At 60.0% G+C, this 22,224-nt stretch overlaps 1 protein-coding gene across 4 annotated transcripts; it reads left to right on the top strand.

Moving 5' to 3' along the window:
- Nucleotides 1-9: 9 nt before the first annotated feature.
- Nucleotides 10-17,494, top strand: FLOT2 (flotillin 2). 4 transcript variants are annotated; one of them, XM_035343372.1, is made up of 11 exons: nt 10-157; nt 6,219-6,300; nt 10,147-10,237; nt 14,295-14,418; nt 14,858-14,976; nt 15,358-15,471; nt 15,564-15,683; nt 16,091-16,305; nt 16,490-16,673; nt 16,804-16,953; nt 17,139-17,494. In XM_035343372.1, exons 1-11 carry the CDS (start codon nt 109-111, stop codon nt 17,175-17,177), a joined length of 1,287 nt encoding a protein of 428 aa, XP_035199263.1. In that variant the 5' UTR covers nt 10-108; the 3' UTR covers nt 17,178-17,494. The 4 variants fall into 4 exon arrangements, with proteins under 4 accessions (XP_035199263.1, XP_035199264.1, XP_035199266.1 ...); XM_035343373.1 differs by lacking the exon at nt 10,147-10,237 and adding an exon at nt 8,477-8,567; XM_035343375.1 differs by lacking the exon at nt 10,147-10,237 and having other exon boundaries at nt 142-157.
- Nucleotides 17,495-22,224: the final 4,730 nt, after the last annotated feature.

The raw sequence follows: 22,224 nt of genomic DNA, 5'->3' as shown, positions 1-22,224 counted from the left end.
CCCCCCCCCGCCCGGCCCCGACCTTCCCAAGATGGCGGCCGCGAGGCGGGGCCGGGCGGGGCGGCGCGGGGCGCTGCGGGAGCGGGCGGCGGGGCCGGCGGCGGCACCATGGGCAACTGCCACACGGTGGGGCCCAACGAGGCGCTGGTGGTGTCAGGTACGGGCTGGGGGGGGGGCTGGGGGAGGCGGGGAGGGGGCTTTTGGGGAGTCTGTGTGGGTGCGGGGGTCCCGTCCTGAGGGGGGACCCTGCCACGGGGGCTGTGGGGGGACAGCGGGGAGGTGGTGTGAGGGCGGTGGTCCTGTCCTGGGGGGGCTTCGGGGGTCTCTGAGGGGGTGGGAGGCTGTGCAAGGGGAGGGTGAGGTGTGTTTGGGGTGCCCCACGAGGGGGGACGTGGCGGGGGGCACTGTCACAGGGGCTGCCGCGGTGCCCCCCCGCCGTGGGTGACAGCAGTGGGGACACGGCGTGACACCGGGGCCAGCAGCCTTCGGTTTGGGTGGCCAAGGAGCCACCGGCACCCCGGGTGTCGGTGCTGGTGCTGGAAGCAGCTGATGCCCACCAGGTGAGCCGGTTGCTTAGGCTGGCGTTAATTAAACCGGCCATAAAATCCCCTTTGGCGTGGGGTAGGGCTCGCAGGGTGGCGTTAGGGCTCGCTGCGAGGGCTGCGTACCCCGCCGTTGTGGGGCCACGTGCAGGGAAATAATGGGGTTTGGATCCAGGCAGGTGTCACGTTGTACCCTCGGTCACGTTACGTCCTTCTTGTCACCGCTGGGCTGGCCTGGAGGCAGGAGCTGCGATGCTCGAACCTGAACTCGCGTGGAGATGTGGGGGACAGCCGGGGGGGTGCTGCGGTCGCAGCTCTGCGGGGAAACCACATCGTCATGCTTTTGGGCCAAAACATCCAGCAGGCCGCAGCCCGGTTGGGCTCTGTCAGTTCGTCTCTCGGATAATTATGGGAATTTCTGAAGAGATGGCAGGAGCAGGCTGCAGTTTCGGAAACAAACGTGCCCTCTGACCGCCGCTTCTGAGGGGTCACAAAGCGCACCGCCAGCTGGCTGGAGCAGCGGCGTTTCCTGCAGCTTTCCTGGTCCGTGAGCTGCACGTCTGTAGTCCCAAAGCTGGGAAAAAAAAAACATGAAAACCTTGAAGAAATTGTGTGTTTCCAGCTGGGATCTGGTTCACGGATCTAGACCTGATGCTGTGCCTCCCTCCAAGAGACCCTCCAAAAGCAGCACAGCTTGGTGAAACGCCACATCCAGCAGGAGGAACCGAGGGGCCGTGCCAGGATGGCATTCAGCTTTAACGGCTCGGGTTAACCCGCGTTCCTTTCTGAAGTTAAAGCGTGGCTTGGAGGGTGGGCCGGCAGGAATTTGTGGCATCTGCTCGCATTCTCCTGCGGCCGGCGAGCCGAGGATGCTCCTCAACACACAGCCAAGTTCTGGGAAGAAAGCACAAATCATGGCAGGTTTGGGGAGGGAGGAGGGAAGGGGAGATAACCCAGCAGCAAATAATGTTAACGGGAGGCTTTTGGCTTGCGGTGTTGAATTATCATACGATTGTTATCTGCAAAGCTGTGCTTTGCAGGAAGGCACCTCGAAATCATGAAGCCGAGTGGAAAGTTTTCCTTCTTGTAAACTTAGCTGGGCCTGCTGAAGGAAGTTTTGTCACGTGCTTGTCACGTGCCTCCTCTGGCATGTGTTTTTTTGTTGCTCCTGAGGAGTCGTGCTCTTTCTTTTCACTTCCTCGTGGCACATCTCAGCTCCTCCAGCACCGCAGGAGCGGTCGGCTGTGCCTTGGGACCTGCGTGCACGCAGGAGCCTTGTGGCGTTATTTGGGAAGCTGCCTCCCGGGCACTGCCTGCTGGCTCTCGCGTCCTGCCCCTCTTGAGCAACGCTCCTCTCCTTCTAAGAAACTGCGCTCGGGCAATCCGTTCAGGAAATGCAGAGGCCAGGCGTGGCACGGATGCTCCGTGGAGCCATACCTAGGTGCTTACGGTCCCTCTGGGACGTGGCTCTGGCATTGCCAAAGAGCAATGGTGATGGGAGCTGCCGGTGAGGCTCGGTGCAAGCCCTGGGGAGCCTTTGCCGGGTGCCCGGCCCCTTCCTGGCTGCTCTGAGCACGGCTGGAGCCAGCCGAGAGTTCGGGGAAGCAGAAAATATCTGCTCATCCTGACGTCAGGCTCTTCCCACTAGATAAATAGATTCTCTCCAATCCGTGACACTGGTTTTGGGTTACAGCCTGGGTGAAAGCAGCTTTTGTGGCTCACGATCAATGTGCTCATTTTGAAAGACGGCGCTGTAACGTTTCCGCAGAGCCTCGTAATGAGGAGATGCAATATTTAATGCCTGTGCTCATCTTGCAGCTCTCGTGGGCAGGCAGCTTTGCCCACATCTCTGCAGCTTGGCCGTTTTCCATCCTGGCTGGAAGGGCTGCAGCGTGGCACCTTCGAGCTGGACACCTGCAGGCGTGTTACGGGGGCAGTCGGTGCAGACCACAGTGTTTTTGGGGCAGGACAGACGGCTGTTCCAGCTAAAGTTCATGGTGTGAAAAGAGAAGAAAAAAATAAAAAATAAAAGCCAGGAAGTGGCAGCCCAGTCTAGCTTTATTTCTTGGAAGAACACCAAAACAAATACTGCTCGGAAGAAAACACCCAACACGTATTTGATGAATATAAGCCACATCCAGCTCATCTGCCTTCCCCCTCAGGTGAGGTAAGCGTGAGGAAGAGCAGCAGCTGTGGCACACCTTGCCTTTACTGAGGCTTCTTACGCTGGCTTGTGATTTCTCAGAAGTCAGCTTGAGAAATAGCATCCCGCTCGGTTTCTCAAACTTTTAAGTTAAGCCCCTCTGGGGCTCTTTGGTCTCTTTCAAAGTCAAAGAGGAGCTGGCATTTATTTCTAGTTTGTGTAAACATTTCATGCCAGGCCCCAGCACTCGGGGTAATTCACCCTTCCAGATCTAATCTGAGCGCTCGCATCCCTCTTCTTTCCGCAAGAGGTCATGATTTTGAGCCAAGGCACCCTAAAAAGAGAACAGGCGCTTTTACGAGTTTTGAAAGCCTGAAATAAAGGCTTCTGGAAGTTCCTCAGACCCTGTTCCGCAAGAGGCCTGCAGCGTGAGGAGGAACTGAGCTCTCACATCTTACAGAACTGATACGAGAGCGACTGGAAAACCATTGCCAGGGAACCTAACGGTGGCTCACTGCTCAGCTGGGAGGATTTATCAGGTTCCTTGCTTTGGCTTGGATAACGGAATTGAGAATGTGCTCATTGAGTTTGCAGATGGCAGCGAGCTGGGAATGGATTTGAGAGCTTTGGAGAGCAGGGTTAGGCTCCAAATGAACTCAACAGATTGCCCAAATGGCCCGAAAGAAACGCGATGCGGTTTGGCAAAGTGAAAGAGCGGCGCTTAGGTGGGGACGGTCGGTTGCATGAGCGCAGAAACCCTACGGAGGTTTCTGTAGCCCCCGAGGAGACACCGACTTCCTTCTCAGGAGCTAATTCTTCAGCTTCTTGCAGGTGCTGGAGCTTCAGCTTTCCCTTGGCAGATGCTTGCTAAATCCTCGAGGCTTTTCAGAGAGGATGGCAGGAAAAGAGGCAGGCAGAATGGCCTCCGGGCTTCCCTTTTTGTTCCCAGGAGGATTTCTGGGGTAGCACCTCAGCGGTTTTGTCGTGCAGCTCCGTTGTGGTTTCAGTCTTCTGGGTTTCTGCTTACAAGATGAGTTAAACTAAAGGTGTGGTTTTACATTCACTCGGTACCATTGATGCTTGTAGTTTAAAGGAGTGATTCTGATTCCGTTTGTCTCCCAAACAAGCTAACCAGCACAACCTGCTTTCGCCTGCTGTAGTGGCCATCAAAGCATTGAATGGGTCCAGCTCAGAATGCTGCGTCTGCTTAAATAAATTCTTGTTAACCTTGCACCACTTCTGCAGCGGGACAAAGCCTGATTTATATTCACGGTAGGACCCAGGAACCAGACGCTGATTGTAGTCTAGACTCTGCTTTATTACACGAGATGCTCTACGTATGCCTTTGCCTTTTTCTCTCCTCTCCACGATGCCTTTTTTCAGCACCTGTTTCCAGTTACCAGTTTGTGCCTTGTCTTTCTGCACCCGGCTGTTAGCACCCCGTGACGTTTCCCAGCACAAGCCCCATGCTCCGGCCAACCCGGCGGCGTCCGTCCGACTTGACCGAGCCGTTTGTTTCCACCTCCGGCAGCAGGAGGTGGCAATTCCAGTGCCAGATGGAAGCTCCCGTGCACGTGAAGGCAGCAGCATCGTTCTCAGACCCCGTGAAGGAGCACAGCCACCCCAGCAGCCCGCTGCGATGGTTTGCTTGAACGCTCACCGCTTCCTGCTCGCGTTACGAGCTCGCTGCCTGAAGTTACCTCGGGAGATCAAAGGACACGGAGATTGTTCACGGGCTTAAATTGTCCTGCAACGCTGGCCTTGAGGCTTTGAGCCCCGTGTTCCATTAACCCTCGGGGCTTGTGTTCTTCCTCGCGTGCTGTCCATTAGGGCAGGTTTCCTGCATTTGCCAGAGAACTCCGTTTATCTCAAATGGTTAATGTGAACTCATAAAAAAAACAGACAACGTGCTTTCTCTTGGCTCTGGGGATTCTTGCGTGAACACGGGACCCCTTCCTCTGGGCAGAGGCCATGAATCCTCCGTTTGTAGCACGCTGCCCCTGGAAGAGGCACGGTGGCTGCTCGTGGAGGCGATGGCCGAGTAGTGGGGGACCCGGGCTGCTCGAACAGCGGGCGCGTTATAGCTGGGAAAGGCAACTCCCCTGCCACATCCCCTGCACATCTCATTTTTAAGAGGGTTTGTTCTTCAGCCTGGTCAACGTGTTAGGTTTCCCTGTTTTCCTTGAGCACTTCTTTAAGCAGAGCTGTGTAGCGGCGCTACGCAGTCCTGGGAAGCGAGCGTGGGGCTGGCTTCGGGTGTGATCCTAAACGAGGCATTTCCTTGTGCTGCCTGCTGAAGAAATAAAAAAAAACCCTGTGTGCAGAGGCATGTTCCTTCCTTGTAACAGCGGTGGCTCAAGGGCGTGGAGTTTTCTCAGGACATGATTATGAAACAATTCCCAGCGGCGTAGCAGAGGACCACGTCGATCCCGCAGACCCAAACGCCTTTCCACGCGGAGCTGCAGGCAACACCTCCCTTCCTGTTCCTGGAAAACAAGGGCCTGGCTGGCCGGCCGAGCTGGCCGGGCTCACGTCCACCAAGAAATGTTAGAAGCACTGCAGCTACTGCCTCGCAGGGCTGTGTCACCAGCTCCTGTAACCCTGCCTGTCTGGCGCAGCCCTCCAGCTACAGAAGAAGGTCGTGAGAGGCGGTTCCTCCGTGCTACGGAGCACGAGACCCCCACGCTGGCTCTGCCTTGCCACCCTGCAGGGTGGGAAATGCCTCTTGTAGGAGATTTGGGGGCTGCCCATGCCCTGTGCACAGCTCCGTGGTGGACCGTCAAAGCCTCGTGCACCGCAGTACTCGTGCGAGCCAGAAGCAGGAGGTGTTTGCAGGGTAGCTCGAGGGTTCTCCGTGCCTCTAACGCTGACCTGCTGGGTTCTGGGGAGGTTTAAGGGTTGTTGACTTGCAGCGTGGGTGACTGGTGAGGGAAAGGAGATGGATTTCTTACGTGGCCTTCCATGCCAGAGCCGGTGCGTCACAGCTTACGGTGGTTCTGTTTGCTGACGCCGCCTTACCAAACTAAAATAAAGCCTGGTGTGAAATCCAGCAGCTTTCTGTGTGTTGTTGTTCGTCGTCCTCATTTATTGTGAATGCTGATTTCTGGATTTGTCAGCCAGTTACAAAAAGGTCGCCTTGGGAAAGTTGCTGTGTGAAGGAAGGGCTGCGCAGGGGAGGAGAGCGCAGGGTTCCCCGTGTCTGGCCGCGTTACGGCTGCCACGAGGGAGCTCCAGCTCCAGTGCTGCCTTCCAGGGCCATGCCAGGACCATCTGATCCCTTCAGTGCGGGTCCTGGAAAGAGTTTTCTGTGTTTGTTATTTATCAGACACCGCAAGCGTGCCGGGATTCACCTGGAAGATGTGGAGGGTGGCCTCGCAGCACCCACTGCTGTAGGGCTGCTGATCCAAGGAGCTCTCCCTGCTCCGAGGGGCTGGGAAAGGTTGCTGTGAAGTTGTTCAGCTCGTGCTTCACTCTCTTAAGGTGCAGGTTTTTCCTTGACACGTGTATAAAATCCCTCAATCTCTGTGCTGCAGGTGGCTGCTGCGGCTCCGACGTGAAGCAGTACGTGTACGGAGGCTGGGCCTGGGCGTGGTGGTGCATCACCGACACCCAGAGGTAAGCACACCTCCGTTATCCGAGGGGTCTGGGGTGCGGGCTAGGCAGAGCCATTCCAGCAGGGCTGTCAGCAGGAGCTTTCGGAGCACAGGACCTGAGAAACCACGGCTGAGCATCAGCCCAGCCCTCTGCCTTCCTCTGCAGCCACCTCCGGGCCCTTCAGAAGAAGGCTTCCCCGAGTACAGCCGTGGCAGGAGCAGCGTGGGCCCTGTCTCGTGCCCGTGGTGAACGGAGGGTCGCTCACAGCCACACATCCCTGAGCACCGTGAGGATTTGCTGCACTCTGCCCAGGGTGGCCCCAGACCCTCACCCCACAGCAAAGGGGGGCCCTTGCCCCCGTAGCCTGGTTTCCTAAAGGTGTGCTGACTGCTGCTGCCACAAGAGCGGGCCACGTTCCTGTTTAAAACCACGGCGTTTCCTTTCTCTCCCTTTCCTCAGTCGTGGGTTTTTGCTTGCTGCTCGTTCCCGCTCCGAATGGACGTGCTGCTACTGCTGCTGCCCTGCTGACGTAGCTCCTCGTCCCTAGGACCTGTGGGCATGTCCCTAAGTGTGCCTCTGTCCTAACACCTCCCTCACGCTCCCTGATGCAGGTTTCCTCTGTCTATGGAAAAAAAAAAGATAGGGAAGAACCCAAAGGCGTGACTTTTGGGGCTCTGCACTAAGCGAAGGCCAGCGGTTGCAGCTAACCTTTACTGCCTGCCCTTGCCCCCTCTTCTCCCTGTTCCTGCGTCACCACCAGCAGAGCTAGCATGCTGCTGCCCTTGCTCTGCAGACGATGCCCTCCTGCAGGTGCTGCTCACCTGGGCTCACCCAGCTTGCGTGGCTCCAGGGAGCGCTGGCTGCTGCTGGCAGCGGGCTCACGACGCCTCTAGGTGCTCTCCTGGGTGGCTGGCACGTGGGATTGCTTCGAGGGCTACGACAGCTCCCTGGCTGCATGGAGAGACCCCAGCTAACACCCCCTGCTTTGGCCCAGGGTCGCTAGCGATGCCTCTGTAAGGTGGGAGGGGAAGGAAAGGCCCGGCGCTCTGGCACGGTGCTCGAGGAGTGCGTTCGATCTACCCTCATCCTCAAATTTTGGCTTCTGTTCCTGCTCGTCTCGTGGTGAGAGAAGCCCAGAGAGCAGTGCAGGACCCTGAGCTGCCGTTTGCAGAAGGTGCAGACGGATTCAGGAGGCTGACTTACTAAGTGCAGCGAGGGGTGAGTCCAGGGCGAAGATCCGCCTGCCAGGAGCGAGCTGCCATGTGCTGGAGGTCCGTGCATTGCCCAGAAAACGCGGCTCAAAGAGCACCGCCAGCCTCCAAACAAATCTTTTACTGGGAAATCTTTATGCCCAATTCATGCCACGGTCTGCGGGGCTTAATTCTCCTTTGCAAACCAGAGTCTTTCCCAAATACCGTAAGCTGTGCCCCGTAAAGGGAGCGCGGCTGCATTAACGTGCAGAGCTGAGGCTGATTTCCTCCTCCGAAATTAGGACAGCTTTTCTGGAGCTGCCGCTGCTGAAAGCAAGGAGACGGCGGCGGTTGCGTCGCCATCAGCGGCATCCCGCCAGGTAGCACTGAGCTGGGGACAAAAGGAGCAGTTAGAGCTGGCAGGGAGCTGGGCTCTTGCCCTGCTGCAACCTTGAGGATTGGGAAAAAAAATTAAAAAAATCCTGTCCCTGTTAAGAAAAGCCCGTATAAAGGTGGTATTCAGCTTCTCAGGACAGCGCTTGGAAGCACCTTCTCTCATCATCACCTTCGCCAGGGGTGTGTAGCCAGATCCCTGGTGCTTTTATTTTTCCAGCCTATTTTACATGTTGGCATCGAAGCATTTACACGGTTACAAAAAGGAATTTCTGTGGGTGAAAGGCACCGTGAGAGAAAATTCCAGCTGACTTCGGGGGGGCAGTGCGGGCGGGATCCATGGCTCAGCTTCCCTTGGGATTTGGGGGGGGGGCGATGAGACCCCGTCCAGCCTCGTTGCAGCACCTTGCTGTGCTTTTTAAGCTGCCTGCAGCGTGAGGGGGGCTGGTCTGGGCCAGCGTTGCGCGGTCCTGGGAGCGGGCAGTGGGAGAAACGCCGACGGAACAGGGAAAAGCCGAGAGCCGGGAGTCCCGCCTGTCCTTTGCCATGAGTGTCTGACCGTCTGGTAACCGCTTTGTGTGTTTGCTGTCCTGCCCTTGTTCCTCGCTGCTCAGACTGTCTTTGGAGGTTATGACCATCCTCTGTCGCTGCGAGAACATTGAGACGTCGGAGGGCGTCCCACTGTACGTAACGGGGGTCGCACAGGTAATAACCCACCGGCTTCCTAACGCCGCGTCTAACCCTTCTGCCTTTGTTTTGAGCAGCAACAGCAGCAGCAGCAGCAGCAGGATGACAAAAACAAAACGAAAAACTATTGGTTTTCTAATGGGAGAGTGCAAATCTCAGTACCCTCCTCTCCTTCCCCTTCTCCGGGGCGCGCTCCTCGCTCTGTGGGTAATGCAGACAGATGCACGCTTGGCAAATTCCAAATCCAGCTCCTCCTGACGGCGCTGCAGGGGTTTGCTCCGGTTGGAACCCTTCCCTCGGCAGCACCCATCGCATCTTGTGGCTGGTGGAGAGCAGAAGGGCCATCTACTTGTTCACGGAGCCACAGACCAGCCAGGCTGGGTTGTGCACAGCCTCTGGGGAAGGTGGGAAGCCAGGATGTGTGCCGCTTCGAAAGGAAATCTGTGCACCCGTGGGGAAATTGCAGCTGTAGCCGGCTCTCTGGTTTGGGATGTGGCTTTCCACTGAGCCCTTCTTCCCCCACGTGGAGGCAGAGCCCGCTGTGGATGTTGTCACGTTTAACAGTACAGCACGGAGACCTTGGCTGAGTTGCAGCACAGTGGGTGAGCGTTTGCTCAGCACTGTGAGCAGCTACAAAGCAGCGTAACGCTGATACCAAACCTCCCCGGGGCTTGCACAGCATTTAAATGAAATCAAGGTACGGGTTAGGCCTTCGGAAGGCTCAGCTCTCCTGCTGGCTGATTCATCCGGCAGAAGATGCCCACACACACCCTGGACGGAGGGATGCGTTTGATCAGCTCCCAGCTTGTGTTCCTGTTTAATTAGGACCGCGGCCAGGGCAGGCTCGGACCTGCAGGGGTTTGGGTGAGCACTCGCAGCTGAGTGGCTCTGCGGTGTGTACCCAGCTCCGATCTGTGGTTCGGGTGCCTGACGCTCACCGACACGGGTGCTGTGCCCCGGGGCTCCCTGCCTGTGCTCCCGGCTGGTCAAGCAAGGGGCTGGAGCTGCAGCATGAGCTTCAGGGTGCCTGATGCTGTGCAGGAACAGCCCCAGGGAGCTGGAGACTCGCTTCTCCCATCCGTCTCCGGGTAACAGGACAGGAAAAATAGGTAGGGTGAGGCGGCTGAGGAAGCAGGTCCGTGTTAATGCCAACCCAGCAGGGGCAGAGGCTTCTTGCAGCACTGGGTTTTGCCAGGCAGGGTGTGTAAAGGTTACCCTGGGGGTGGTGATGCTGGGTGGGCACACCTGGGGTCCGTGCTGTGCTCTTAAACCTGTGACACCAGCCTCCCACGGGCGGCCCTTCGGGGTCCCGGAGCTGCGAGCTCCTGGCCACGTTCCTGTGGGGTCACGGTCCCGTCGCCAGCCTGGCTCCCAGCCTTTCCCTGCTGATAAATCGCCTGTGAACGTTATTTGGAAATCTTTAATTGGCCAAAGCGTCTTGTCTGCCACCAGGGACAGACGCGGCCCCTTGCTGCCTCCCGTGCCTGTCTGACATTACCTGCGGCGAGTGCTGCAGGTGGCCTGGGGCAGGAGATGCGAGGGGAGAGCTGAGCGTGTGTTACCTGGAAACGTGCAAATATTTTACGTTTTTTGGCAGGATTTCCCTAGAGATAATGACGTTACAGCCCAGGTGTGAGGACGTAGAGACGGCGGAGGGGGTAGCTTTAACTGTCACGGGTGTGGCACAGGTACAGTAACTCCAAACCATCCTTTCAGGAATTGCATGTCTCTAACTTACGTCTGGTTTCCCCCCCCTAAAAGGTTGCTGTTGTCCAGGAACAGAAGCCAACTGCTTTGAAACAAATGTTTGTAAAAAAAAATAACCACGCTGTCCTCGTTGGTTCCAGCACACCGCCGCGTGCCTGTGTTGTACAGGGGCTGCGACCTCTCCTCTCCCCCAAATCATCCCTCTTTTTCTGGTGTCTCATTTGTCCGCGTGGCAAACGAGGTGTGCGCTGGCGACCGGTCTGTGTGCGATGCTGGTGTGCCACGGAGCCCCTGGAGCCGTGTGTGACACCGCAGGACCGAGCCGTTCCCTCCTGAGACGGCGTCGAGCGCTGTGTTGCGTTTGGGTGGTTATTATCGTTATCATTAGCACGTGGATCTTGTAATTCGCCACGGTGAGTTAAAGCTTAAAGAAAGAGCTCTGTCCCTCTGGGCGGTAAAATTTGTGTATCAAATTTCCGGCTTGAAAGGGATTTTGGTTCTTTCAGGCCTTCTGCAGACGTGAAATCCAGCTCGTGCTGCTGGTGATTCAAACACCTGCATTTCCCCAGGCTTTGGGGTGTGCTGCCCCGATACGGCTTGTCCCTGTGCCTTGGGCAGGATGCTGGCAGGAGAACGTTGCGGTGACGTTCCCAAAATCTCACGTGCGTCAAGAGGCTCCCCCGGGAAGGGCGCTGGGGCTGCCGCAGCCCTTGGGAGCGTCGGAAAGAATTCACCCGGAGCTTTGTAGGGCACCAGAGTCCTCCCGAGGCTCGTCGGTTTGCTCTGGACTGATGCCGTGGAGTAATTGCGCGTGGTCTGGGTGCGTAGCTGAGGACGTAAACCCGGCCAGGAGCAGTTTGTGGATGCTTGCACCAGGCAAAGGGCCGGCCCATCGCTGTGCTGCTGTTGGGAATGTGGCCGTGCCCAGGAGCCCCCTCACGGGAGCTTCTTGAGCTCCTCCTGGCTCCAAGGGTGGCTCTTGCTGGAGCCTCTGAGACAGGAGCAGCACAGCTCGGATAATTCCAGGGGCTGAGGGCATTTCCTCGCTGGTGGCCGGTGTGAACCAGCATGTTCTCATTTTTTCAGCTCTTTCCATCCATTCAGGTACTAACGTGTCTCCTAACCTCAGCGGTCTTCGCATGCTTGGCAAAATGCATGAACCCATGGCTCCATCCCCCACATCTCATAACTCTGTAGTCCTTTCTGTCCTGTATTTGGAAACACCCATTCATAGAAGGTATTTCTGTGAAGCATTCCCTTTTGGCTTAGTTCTGGGGCGTTCTTCCATTGCCTACAAAAAGTAGGCAGAGCATGCTGGCAGAAGGCTGGACCTCCAGATGCCTTGATTAAAAATGCAGCTCCAAACTCATCTCCTTTAGGTTATTCCTGCTTCCCACCATTCGCTTATTGGTTTTTTCCGGCTGTCAATTCATTCATTTTAAAGACCCTGTAAGGTTTGGGGTTATGAGACGTGGGGAATTTGCTTCTTTACTGAAAGGGTTGTGAGGCATTGGAACAGGCTGCCCAGGGAGGTGGTGGAGTCACCATCCCTGGAAGTCTTCAAAAGACGTTTAGATGTAGAGCTTAGGGATATGGTTTAGTGGGGACTGTTAGTGTTAGGTTAGAGGTTGGACTCGATGATCTTGAGGTCTCTTCCAACCTAGAAATTCTGTGATTCTGTGATTCTGTGAATTACCGTGCTGAAAGCACGCTGGAGGCAGTTGGGCTTGGGAGGTGTGGGGCAGAGTTTTTCTGAATTCTGCAGAATTCCAGAGGGAGAACTTTCGAGACAAACATTTTTTTCTCTTAAAAATTTTGCTTGTGAAAAAAAAAAAGCAAATTACCACCAGATAAACAGCTTTTTAAACGTTTGCTACGATAACAGAAGCGCTGAATGTTCCCGAGGATGCTCTTTTTTAAAGCCAGACGTGAGGAGCACTCCAGTGGCCTCCTTCCCAGGTCGGCTGGGCGCTTGGGGTGCAGGGGACGCTGCCTCAGGCCAGCAGAGCTGTGTCTTCTGCCCCCTTTTTCTGAGCCTCGGGCTCATTGGGTTGTCTCTGCTCACCCCTTGTGGGGAACGCAGCTGGCCGGAGCTGGGCACGGCAGTATTGGTCCTGGAGGTTGGTTTGTAGAGGCACTGCTGCCCTGCCAGCCAAACTCTGATTTGGAGACGTCTGAAGTCGCACCGACTGTTGCAGAGGACAGTGAGCGCACTGGAAATGAGCTGAGCCCCAGTTGCTCAGCCCTGTTTTGGTTTGCACCGTGCTGAGCTGAGTCCAGGCTCCTTGGGGCTGAGCGGGGTGTAGCAGCACCCAAATAAACCCACTGCAGGGGTTTGTTCCAGGGGCAGGACCCTTCCCTGCTCCCCTTGTGCCTGCTCTGCGCTGTCTCCTCTGTCGCTCCCGAAAGGTGGGGTTGTTTGGAGAGGTGGGACTGCTGGCAGGCACGCCGTGACCGTGGGTTTTGGTGTCTATAAACCCTCCTGTGAGCAGCAGGAGGTTTGCTGAGAGCTGAGCCTTGTGCGTGGCCCGAGCGCCTGGGTGCAGCCGGTGAGCAGCTCTCCCAACTCCCCCTGGGGTGGAAAATGCAAAGCGGTGCAGGGACGGGGCCCAGGGGGAGCCCAGAGGTCTCAGGGACGGAGCAGGAGGGAAATGCCACGCTGGCCGAGGCTGTTTGGCTTTTTGGCTGCGAGACCCGAGGGCTCGGGACTCGCAGGCAGCAGGGTGAGCTCTGCAGATCGCGAACTCACCAAGAGCTCACGGTGAGACCCTCGGAGGGCCCCTTTTTGGAGGTCCCTGAGCCAGGACGATGCCGGGCAGCGGCAGTCCGTGGGGCAGGACGTAGCGTGCCTCCGGGATCTCCTGGGCCAGAGCCCTTCGCCGCCAGCAGGCAGCGCCCAGCCCTGATGTCTCCATGAGAGGGTGCTGTGGGACTCGCTCAGCACCCCGCGGTGCTGGGCAGCGCCCTGCTGCCAGACACAGGGACGTCAAAAGGGCCTGGCCACCAGGAGCTGTCCCCCTTTGGGGCCGCAGCTCCCTGTGGCTGGCACCTGCCGGGCTCTGAATGTGAGCTGGAGGCGTGTGCTGCATCTCCACTGCCTAGCTGTAAAAATCCACAGGGGTTTTTAACCCGGATTGTTTTTAAAAAGGACCGGCAGGACCTTCCCAAGACCCTGGCTCGTCTCAGCCTGGGGATGCCATCACAGCTGGAGCTGGCTGGGAGGTGACAGCGTAGCTGGGGTGGCTGTGCCCACCTCTGGGGACCGGTAACAGATTGCAGGGAGCGGGACGGATGGGTGCTGGCCACCACGCACGAAGGGGGTGACACCAAGAGTGGCTGGCAGCTCCCAGGCGTGGGCAGGCCATAACCTGGTGTGCTGCGGCCACCTCGTCCCCTCTCCTTGCAGGGAACACCGAGCAGAGCCCCTGTTCCCAAGGTGTCCCTTGGGCGTGCCAGACTCTTCCTTGTCCTCCACCTTTCCCATGTCACAGAGTAATTCTAGTGAAGGAGCAGGGAGAGAAGGGTAATAAAATGGTTTGAGGGCAGGGGTGGTGATAGAAATTACTCTCTTCCTAGGCCTGGTTTTGGTGCAGGGGCTGAACTGGTAGTTCGGGGCTCTTTGATGGGGTTGTTTTCAGATGGGACCTGTTGGGCCCAGCTCTGTCCCCATGTCACCCCACCTGCCGTGGCTGCTGCGGGATGGGCGGCCTCAGGGAGCACCTCTCCGCGCTGAGCCACGGCCAGGGTGTGGAGAGGTGCCTGCCCCGGCCTCTGACTCTGCAGCCATGGCTCGGGAGGGCTCAGGTGTGCCCGTGGGGCTGCCCCCAGCAGCAGGGAGCAGGAGCCCACCCGTGGGGCCGGTGACCTGGCTCAACACGGTGACTGCTCGGCTCGGTGCTCGGAGCACCGGTGGCACAGGGCCCTGGCAGCCTGGTGGTGGTGGTGCTGCTGCTGCTGCTGTTGCTGCTGCTGTTGGGTGCGCGTCCCCCCCGTGGAGAGGCGCATTCAGCCCGTTTGGTTTTTGTCTCCTGTCTCCAGGTGAAGATCATGACCGAGAAGGAGCTCCTGGCTGTGGCCTGCGAGCAGTTCTTGGGGACGAACGTTCAGGACGTGAAGAACGTGGTCCTTCAGACGCTGGAGGGGCATCTGCGCTCCATCCTAGGTGTGGAGGGGCTCTCGAAGGCACCTCGAGCAGCTTTCCCCCTGCCATGCTGCCCGATGCCAGCAGCGTCGCTGCCCCCGCGGCAGGCCACAGTGCGTGCTTCCTCTGCTGCCTGCAGATGGGACAGCTTAGGTGGTTCCTCCCTTACAGCAGCTCCTGCTGTGCTGCTGGGTGTCATGATAAACGAGTTTTCAGCGCCTGCAGTAAGAGATGTCCGAGTCCCCGGGGGTCACAGGTAGCCCGTGCGTGGTGGCTGCGCTTTGGAGATGTCGGCGTGTGCTGCCGGGGCTGGGCACAGGGTCGAAGCCTCGTGCCCAGGCCTGACCTTGGTGTTGGAGAGGTTCTGGGCAGTGAGGATGTTGCTCAGCTTAGCCCCGTGCTGCTACATGTGGCTTTTTTTTTATCCTAATAAAGTGTTTTTCCTGCCTTCCCTCTGCAGGAACCCTGACGGTGGAGCAGATCTACCAGGACAGGGACCAGTTTGCCAAGCTGGTGCGGGAGGTGGCAGCTCCAGACGTGGGTCGCATGGGTATCGAGATCCTGAGCTTTACCATCAAGGTATGCCCAGGCGAGGGGCACGGGGCTGGGGTGCAGCCGGCCGTGCTGTGACGCAGGAGCGGAGCCTGGCCCTGGGTCCCCTGCTGTATGTGACTGCAGAGCTGTAGGTGACAGCCTGCCGGGGCTTTCCGTGACAGCTCCTGTCCTGCGAGCCCCAGACAGGGCTGGTGGAGGTTGCTCAATGATAGCCGAGCCTCCCAGGAGTTGGAGAGATATCGGGAGAGCCCCCCTCTCCCTGTCACACCTGAGTCTGGCTGACGGCAGGCCGGCACGTCCCTTTCTGACCTTGCCCTGACAAGGGATTGCCGTGAGCTCCAGCAGGAAGGGAGCGAGATGGAGCCGCTCATGTGAGGTGAGCGTGGCTTATCTCCCCCTCTCCAGGATGTCTACGATAAAGTGGATTACCTGAGCTCCCTGGGGAAGACTCAGACCGCGGCTGTCCGAAGGGATGCAGACATCGGGGTGGCAGAAGCCGAGCGAGACGCTGGCATTCGGGTGAGTCCAGAGACGTGCTGAGCTTCCCCGGAGCTGCCTGTTTCAGTCCAGCTGCACGCTCTTGAGCTCTGCTCTCTGTTTGCTCTCCGCAGGAGGCAGAGTGCAAGAAGGAAATGCTGGATGTCAAGTTCATGGCAGATACCAAAATAGCAGATTCCAGGCGTGCTTTTGAATTGCAGAAAGCTGCCTTCGCCGAGGAGGTCAACATTAAGGTGAGAGGCATCCGACAGCCCTGTTCCCTGGTTTGCGGTGGCCTTGGTAGCTCTGGGGCTTTCCAGCTTCCTCCTCCGTGTGTTAGCAGAGGTAGAGATGGAGAGCACATGTCTCTGCAGCATCTCCTTGCAGCAGATTCCTCTCCTGCCCTGTTTACATTAGGAGGAGGTGGAAGGATGGGGAGGGTCACCCAAGCTGATCCCAGAGCTGGCTGTGCTCAAACCCCGTGGGAAAAGCACACAGAGAAGGACCCCAAGTGCAGCACTGGGGACCGGGACATCCTCCCTGGGCAGAGGCCTGGTCCACAGCAGGAGCCACGTCTGGTTTCAGAGCCTGCCAAGGGTCCTTATGTCTGCACCCAGGAGATCACGGCCAAGACCCCTTTTCTCCCCTCTCCTGCCTGCAGACTGCGGAGGCCCAGCTGGCCTACGAGCTCCAGAGCGCCCGGGAGCAGCAGAAGATCCGCCAGGAGGAAATTGAGATCGAGGTGGTGCAGCGCAAGAAGCAGATTGACGTCGAAGAGAAAGAGATCATCCGGAAGGAGAAGGAGCTCATCGCCACCGTGAAGCGGCCGGCCGAGGCCGAAGCTTACCGCATCCAGCAGATCGCCGAGGGAGAGAAGTGAGTGAGCCCCGACCTGGTCGGAGGGTCTGGTCCTGTCCCCGGCTGGGTGCTGGGTCAGGGTGAGGTGGGAGCAAAGTGCTGAGGCTGCTTCTGGAGGGGACGCACAGCACTAACAGAGGGAGGGCAGCTGGGTGGGATGTGAGGGTCTCGGCTGCTGGAGGGCTTGGCTTTCCCCCTCCAGGGTGAGGCAAGTCCTCATGGCTCAGGCAGAGGCAGAAAAGATCCGCAAGATGGGAGAGGCGGAGGCCTTCGTGATTGAGGCCATCGGGATGGCAGAAGCCGAGAGGATGAAGCTGAAGGCCGAAGCTCTCCAGCGCTACGGGGAGGCTGCCCAGCTGGCGCTGGTGCTGGACGCCCTGCCTGAGGTGAGGAGGGGGCGGCTCTCCCCTGCTCCGGGCGAGAGGTGGCGAGTTCCCAGGCTGGGAACGTGCACACAGGGTCCTCGCCCTGCGACTCCTGGGCTCTGTGCTCATCCCGCTCTCCTTCCTTCCCCAGATTGCAGCCAAAGTGGCTGCTCCCCTCTCCAAAGTGGATGAGATCGTTGTTCTCAGCGGGGAAAGCAGCAACGTGACATCCGAGGTGAACCGCCTGCTCGCCGAGATCCCTGCCTCCGTGCGTGCCATCACCGGCGTGGACCTCACGAAGGTGAGCCAGGCACCCACAGCTGGCAATTGCTGTGGCTCTCGAGGTGCTGGGACTTGCCCTAAATTGTTTAGGCTGCTGGGGAGCCTCTTGCCCCAGTCCTGCTCAGCTGCAGCACGCAGGCTGTGCAGGCAGCTCCCTGCCTCCTCTCCACCAGCCCTAACAGCTTCTCTCTTCCCCTTCTACAGATTCCCCTGATCCAGAAAGCCACCGGGGCCCAGGCATGAGACCCAAAGCTAGTGAAGACCCCTCCCCGTTATGCACTTCGACATCGACTGCCTTCAACACTTGGGAATTCCTTTTATATCAAAGACAATCAGAGTTTTGTTTTTAAGCTCTGGTGCCTTATTTTCTAGGGCCAGAAGGATGCATGCTCAGTCAGCCACTCTTTTTTTCTTACAAAGGGTGGGAGGAGATTTATTTTCTAACTAACTGTGTATTGTATCTGGCTGGCGTTTGGCCCCGACCCTCAGTTACTCCTGGCAGCTTGTCTGGTGCTGCAGTCCTGGTGCCTCGCTGTTCTCTGTCCTCGGGCGGCCACCCCGAGCTCGCAGCGGAGGCTCGGCAGGACGTCGAGCTGTAGGAAGAGAACAGACAGGCCCTCCCACAGCGACCCTCCCGGGCACTGCCCCGACCCCTGCTGCTGCCCACGAGCTGTTTTTATGGCTAGCTTTGTTTGTCTGGCCCACAGGGGCCCTGCTGTGCCAGCAGCCCAGCCCAGCACGCCGTGTCCTGCCTGGGCAGGGCTCCCCGGAGGTGGCAGTCACACCCCGGATAGGGTGGCACTGGGGCACTGCCAGGGGATGGTGCCCGCTCCCCTGCTGCCTTCCCTCAGGGATTTTCCTCCTGGGATCTTGCTCAGCCCTGAGCCAGCTCCCTTGGCTCCCGTGTCCCTTCCCCAGCAGGGCACACAAAGGTTCCCCAGCTCAGGGACCCCTGCAGGGTGGCCGTGCTGTAGGGCCAGGCAGGCTGGGGGTGGTCTGGATCCCCTCCCAGCCCTGCAAGAATCCCAAAAAGTAGCATGGTGCCAAAGCTGCTCCATCCTGAAAGGGAGGCAGAGCTGCTCAGGCTGCTGTCCCCAAGTGCCACCGTGCATCTCATGCACCGCAGTGAGGACGTCCCCCTCTGGCACCACGGCCCCTACAGCTGGCCTGGGGACCAGTGTTCCTGCAAAACCCCTTGCCCCCAAAAGCTCTGTCCCCTGGTGTCTTGTGGCCAGTGGCTTTGCTGTCCCTGGTGGCAGTGTGTAAAATGTTGTTCCCTGTGTGTCCCCATAGTGCCTGCCCCCCGAGGCCTGCCACTGACCCGTGCCCTGTCCCCAACCCTCTCGCCGCCTGTGCTTGGTGTGACTGTAGCAGACAAACGTGTCCGTAAAACCCCATCTGTCCCTGCACAGGCTGCTTCACCCGCGGCTCGGTGACACCCCGATTTGTGGCAGGGTGGCTGCTGGGTGTGGGGGGACCCGGACACCCCCTGCCCCAGGGGTGCCACAGGAACTGGCCAGTCCCTTTTGCGGGGGTGACCTGCTGCGGGGCTGGGGGTGCTGCAGGGCCAGCAGCGCCCTGTCCCCTCCCTGTCCCCTCCCTGTCCCTGGGGCAGGGGGGGCTCGGCCTTATCAGCCCCCGGCTCGTGCGGGCGCCGCGGGGCCGCCGGCCCAGATCTGGCTCTCGCCGGCGGGCGTGCCGGGCAGGGCGCCCTATCTGCATGTGCGTGTGCATGCCTGCGACGTGTCACTGCTGTACGATAATAAAAGCCTTGTCACCACGTGCCCTGGCTCTCAAGTTGTGTCTCCTGTCCCCCTGCTGCCACGTCCCGGGGCCTGGGGCAGCGCAAGAGGCTTCGTCCTCCTGGCAGCCGGTGTGGGCTGCTTGGGTGCTGTGGGACCCTGCTGGGGCTGGGTGTTCCTGCTGCCATCGGGGCTCATGGTCCCAGTTCCTGCTGCCCCTGCGGAGCTCGGGGGCTCTCCGCCATCACCGTGTCCCCACAGCTTCCTTGTCCCATCCCCAGGGCTGCTCTAGATGGGCCTCGGGCCTCGTCCTGTTCCCGCACCGCTCCATCCATGTCACCACCGTTACCACATGGAGCTGGGCGCTGTGGGGACACCACAAGGCCCCCTCTGCCCCCAGCAGCTCCCGCCACCGCTGTCCCCAGTGTCCCTGAGCAGGCCCAGGCCGGGCCTTGCCCACAGGGCCTTGTGAGGAAAATGGAGAAAATCTTTCACCAGGGCCTGTAGGGATGGGACGAGGGACGATGGTTTTAAGCTGCAGCAGGGTGGGCTTGGTGGGATGTAAGGAAGGCATTTTTGGGGGTGAGGGACAGGGACAGAACCCCCCGAGATGTTGGTGACCCCATGCTCGAGGCCTGGTTAGATGGGGCTTGGAGGAACACGGCCGAGTGAAAGGTGTCCCTGTCCCTGCCCATGGCATGGGTATTGGACCTGGTGGCCTTTAAGGGTCCCTCCCGACCCCAAATATTCTGTGATTCTGTCCCGTGTCACCCCTGGGGTGGTGCTGTCCCCTGCTCTGGGGGACAATGGGGTGGCTCTGTGCTCAGCACACCGATGGGGACAGCGACAGGCAGAAATGGGGGCTTCGTCCTGCTGCCTCCTGTGGTGCAGCTGCAGCCCCCTCATGCCCCCAGCTCCTCTGTGTCCCCCCAGGGGCTGGGCAGGGGCACGGGCTGGCCCCTGTCCCATGTCCCATGTCCCCCCCCCCCAGCGGGGTGGCTCTGCCGATAGGGCGGGTGGGGACGTCTCGGTGGCTCCTTATCTGCAGCCAGGCACTGCCCTGAGGGCCCGGGGGGGGGGGGGGGGGGGGGACGGGACTGCGGCACCCGGGGTCCCCCCATTGGGCCTGGGGACTGCTGGGGACCCCCTGGCCCTGCTTGGTGCCACGGGGTGCAGGGACATGGGGCAGGGCTGTCCCCAGGTGCCACAGGTGCTGAGCGAGCAGCGGGGCTGGCAGCGATGGGGACACTTGGGGACGCTTTGGTGAAGCTCTGGGTTCTGGGGTGCCTGTGCCACAGTCTGGGGAGCCCTACAGCCCCCCCCCCCCAGGACACCTGGGTCACAGCAAGGGGCAAAAAGAGCAGGTGACAGTCCCTTGTTGTCCCCAAGTCCTGGTGTCCTCGTGCTGCCTGGGGACAGGCCGGTGCTGGCACCCTGTGCCACCTCCTGCCAGGGCCTGGCCGTGCTGGGGGCAGCACAGGTGACGCTGCCCCCGTTCCTGTCACCACACGGGGGGGGGACAGCAGGTCCGGGGGACACCTCACGCCCCAGGGCAGGGTCCCCATCAGCCAGCCACGGCTGCTTATCGGGGTGCCCACGCAGACGGGGACTTATCACGTCCCCGCAGGTGGCTTCCAGGAATGCCAGCACGTCCCTGCCCTGCTGGCACAAACACCCGGGCATGGCAGCACGGGGCTGGCTGCAGGATGCGGCCCTGTGGGGACACACGGGGCTGGGGACACGCGTGGCCGGGGGACACGTATGACCAGAGTCAGGCACAGGCGGGGTTTGGGGACACGCATGGCCAGGGGACATGGATGGCCACAGTCCTGCACAGTGAGGTGACAAAGCCCTCTTGGGGACACGTGGCCGGGGGAATCCTCCCTTGGGGAATTGTATGTGACACGGGGACACAGCTCTTGGCAGGCCACACGCGGCTGGGGGGTGGCCCAGCACCCCTGTCCCCATGGGGCTGCCACCCCCAGCACCCATAGCCCACCCACTGAGCACCAGTTTGCAACCAGTAGCTCCCAGTTTGGGGGTGCACAAGCCAGGGATGGAGTACGTGGGGGAGGGGGGGGGCTCATGGGGGCCACCCCCCTGCCTCCAGCACCAAGATGACCCCCATGAGCCCCCTGTCCTCGTGTCCCCAACGTGTCAAAGCTTCACCAGGCTGGCACGGAACTGCTGGGGGGGGTGAGCCCCCCCCCCCCCCCCGGGGGGGGGCGAAGGGGTTACAGGGCCGCCCCCGCTGTGCCCTGCAGATGCGAGATATGCAGATGAGCCCCGGCAGCTCCTATAAAGCGGGTGCAGAGCCAGCACCCCGCAGAGCCAGCGGGGTTGGGGGGCCCGGCAGCACCCCGCCAGGCGGGTGCCAGCAGCGGGGGGACCCTCTGTGCTCCACACAGGGGGTCGGGGGGGAGGGACGGGGACGACAGAGGGGACGCTGACCCTGCTCTCCTCTCCTCCAGGCGCTGCTCCCCTCGCCGCCCGCCGCCCCGGGCTGGATATCATCGTATACTGTAAGTTGGCTATGAGACACTACAGTATAGATGATGTACTCCCCCGGGCCGCACCGCGCCGAGAGCCGCCACGTGGGACCGCGACGAGGGGCACGGAGGGGACGGGGAATTGGGGGGGGGGGGGATTTAGGGACATGGGGGGGGGATTTAGGGACATCGGGGGCACCCCAAGGTGTGGGCAGCGCTGGATGCAGCCAGGGACCCGCGGCCGGCGGGGAAACCGTTACCATTACTGAGTTTAGTAATGGTAATGGTTCTGCCGACGGCCGGGCACGCGGCACGGCTCGGCGCGGATCGGCAGGTGGAGCCCCCCCCGGGAGCGGGTCTGGGGGCAATAAAGGCGCTCACGGAACTGCGGCTCTGGTTCTCCTTCCCCTCGGGTCCACCCAGGGTGCTGGGGGTCTGGTGGGGCTCCGGGGTGCGGGGTGGGCCAGGGCACCCTATGGGGAATTTGGGGCAGGGGGTGTGGGTAGGGTGCTGGGAGAACTGGGGTGCGTCACAGGGGGCACTGGGGAGCGCTGGGAGGCACTGGGGGGTGTAGCGGGGGATGTGGGGAGCACTGGGGTGCGTTGCGGGGTGCACTCTGGGGTGCAGTGGGGCACTGGGGTGCCTTACAAGGGGGAATTGGGAGCACTGGGGCTCGCTGGGGAGCACTGAGGGGTATGGGCTGGGCTGCAGGGGGTACTGGGATGGACTGGGGAGTGATACTGGGGTGCACTGGGATGGACTGGGGGGTTTCAGCAAAGGTCATGGGACTGCATTGTAAAAGACACAGTGCACACTGGGTTGCACCGGGCTGTGTGGCAGGGGACACTGGGCACACTGGGAGCACTGGGTGCACGGGGGACACTGGGCACACTGGGAGCACTGGGCACACTGGGGACACTGGGCACACTGGGGGGACTGGGCACACTGGGAGCACTGGGCACACTGGGGGCACTGGGCACACTGGGAGCACTGGGCACACTGGGAGCACTGGGCGCATGGGGGACACTGGGCACACTGGGAGCACTGGGCACACTGGGG

This window comes from Oxyura jamaicensis, chromosome 19, assembly GCF_011077185.1.
Source record: "Oxyura jamaicensis isolate SHBP4307 breed ruddy duck chromosome 19, BPBGC_Ojam_1.0, whole genome shotgun sequence".
NCBI classification, from domain to species: Eukaryota; Metazoa; Chordata; class Aves; order Anseriformes; family Anatidae; genus Oxyura; species Oxyura jamaicensis.
The sequence above is the reverse complement of the archived record's forward strand: the minus strand, read 5'-3'. Positions and strand labels throughout refer to the sequence as shown.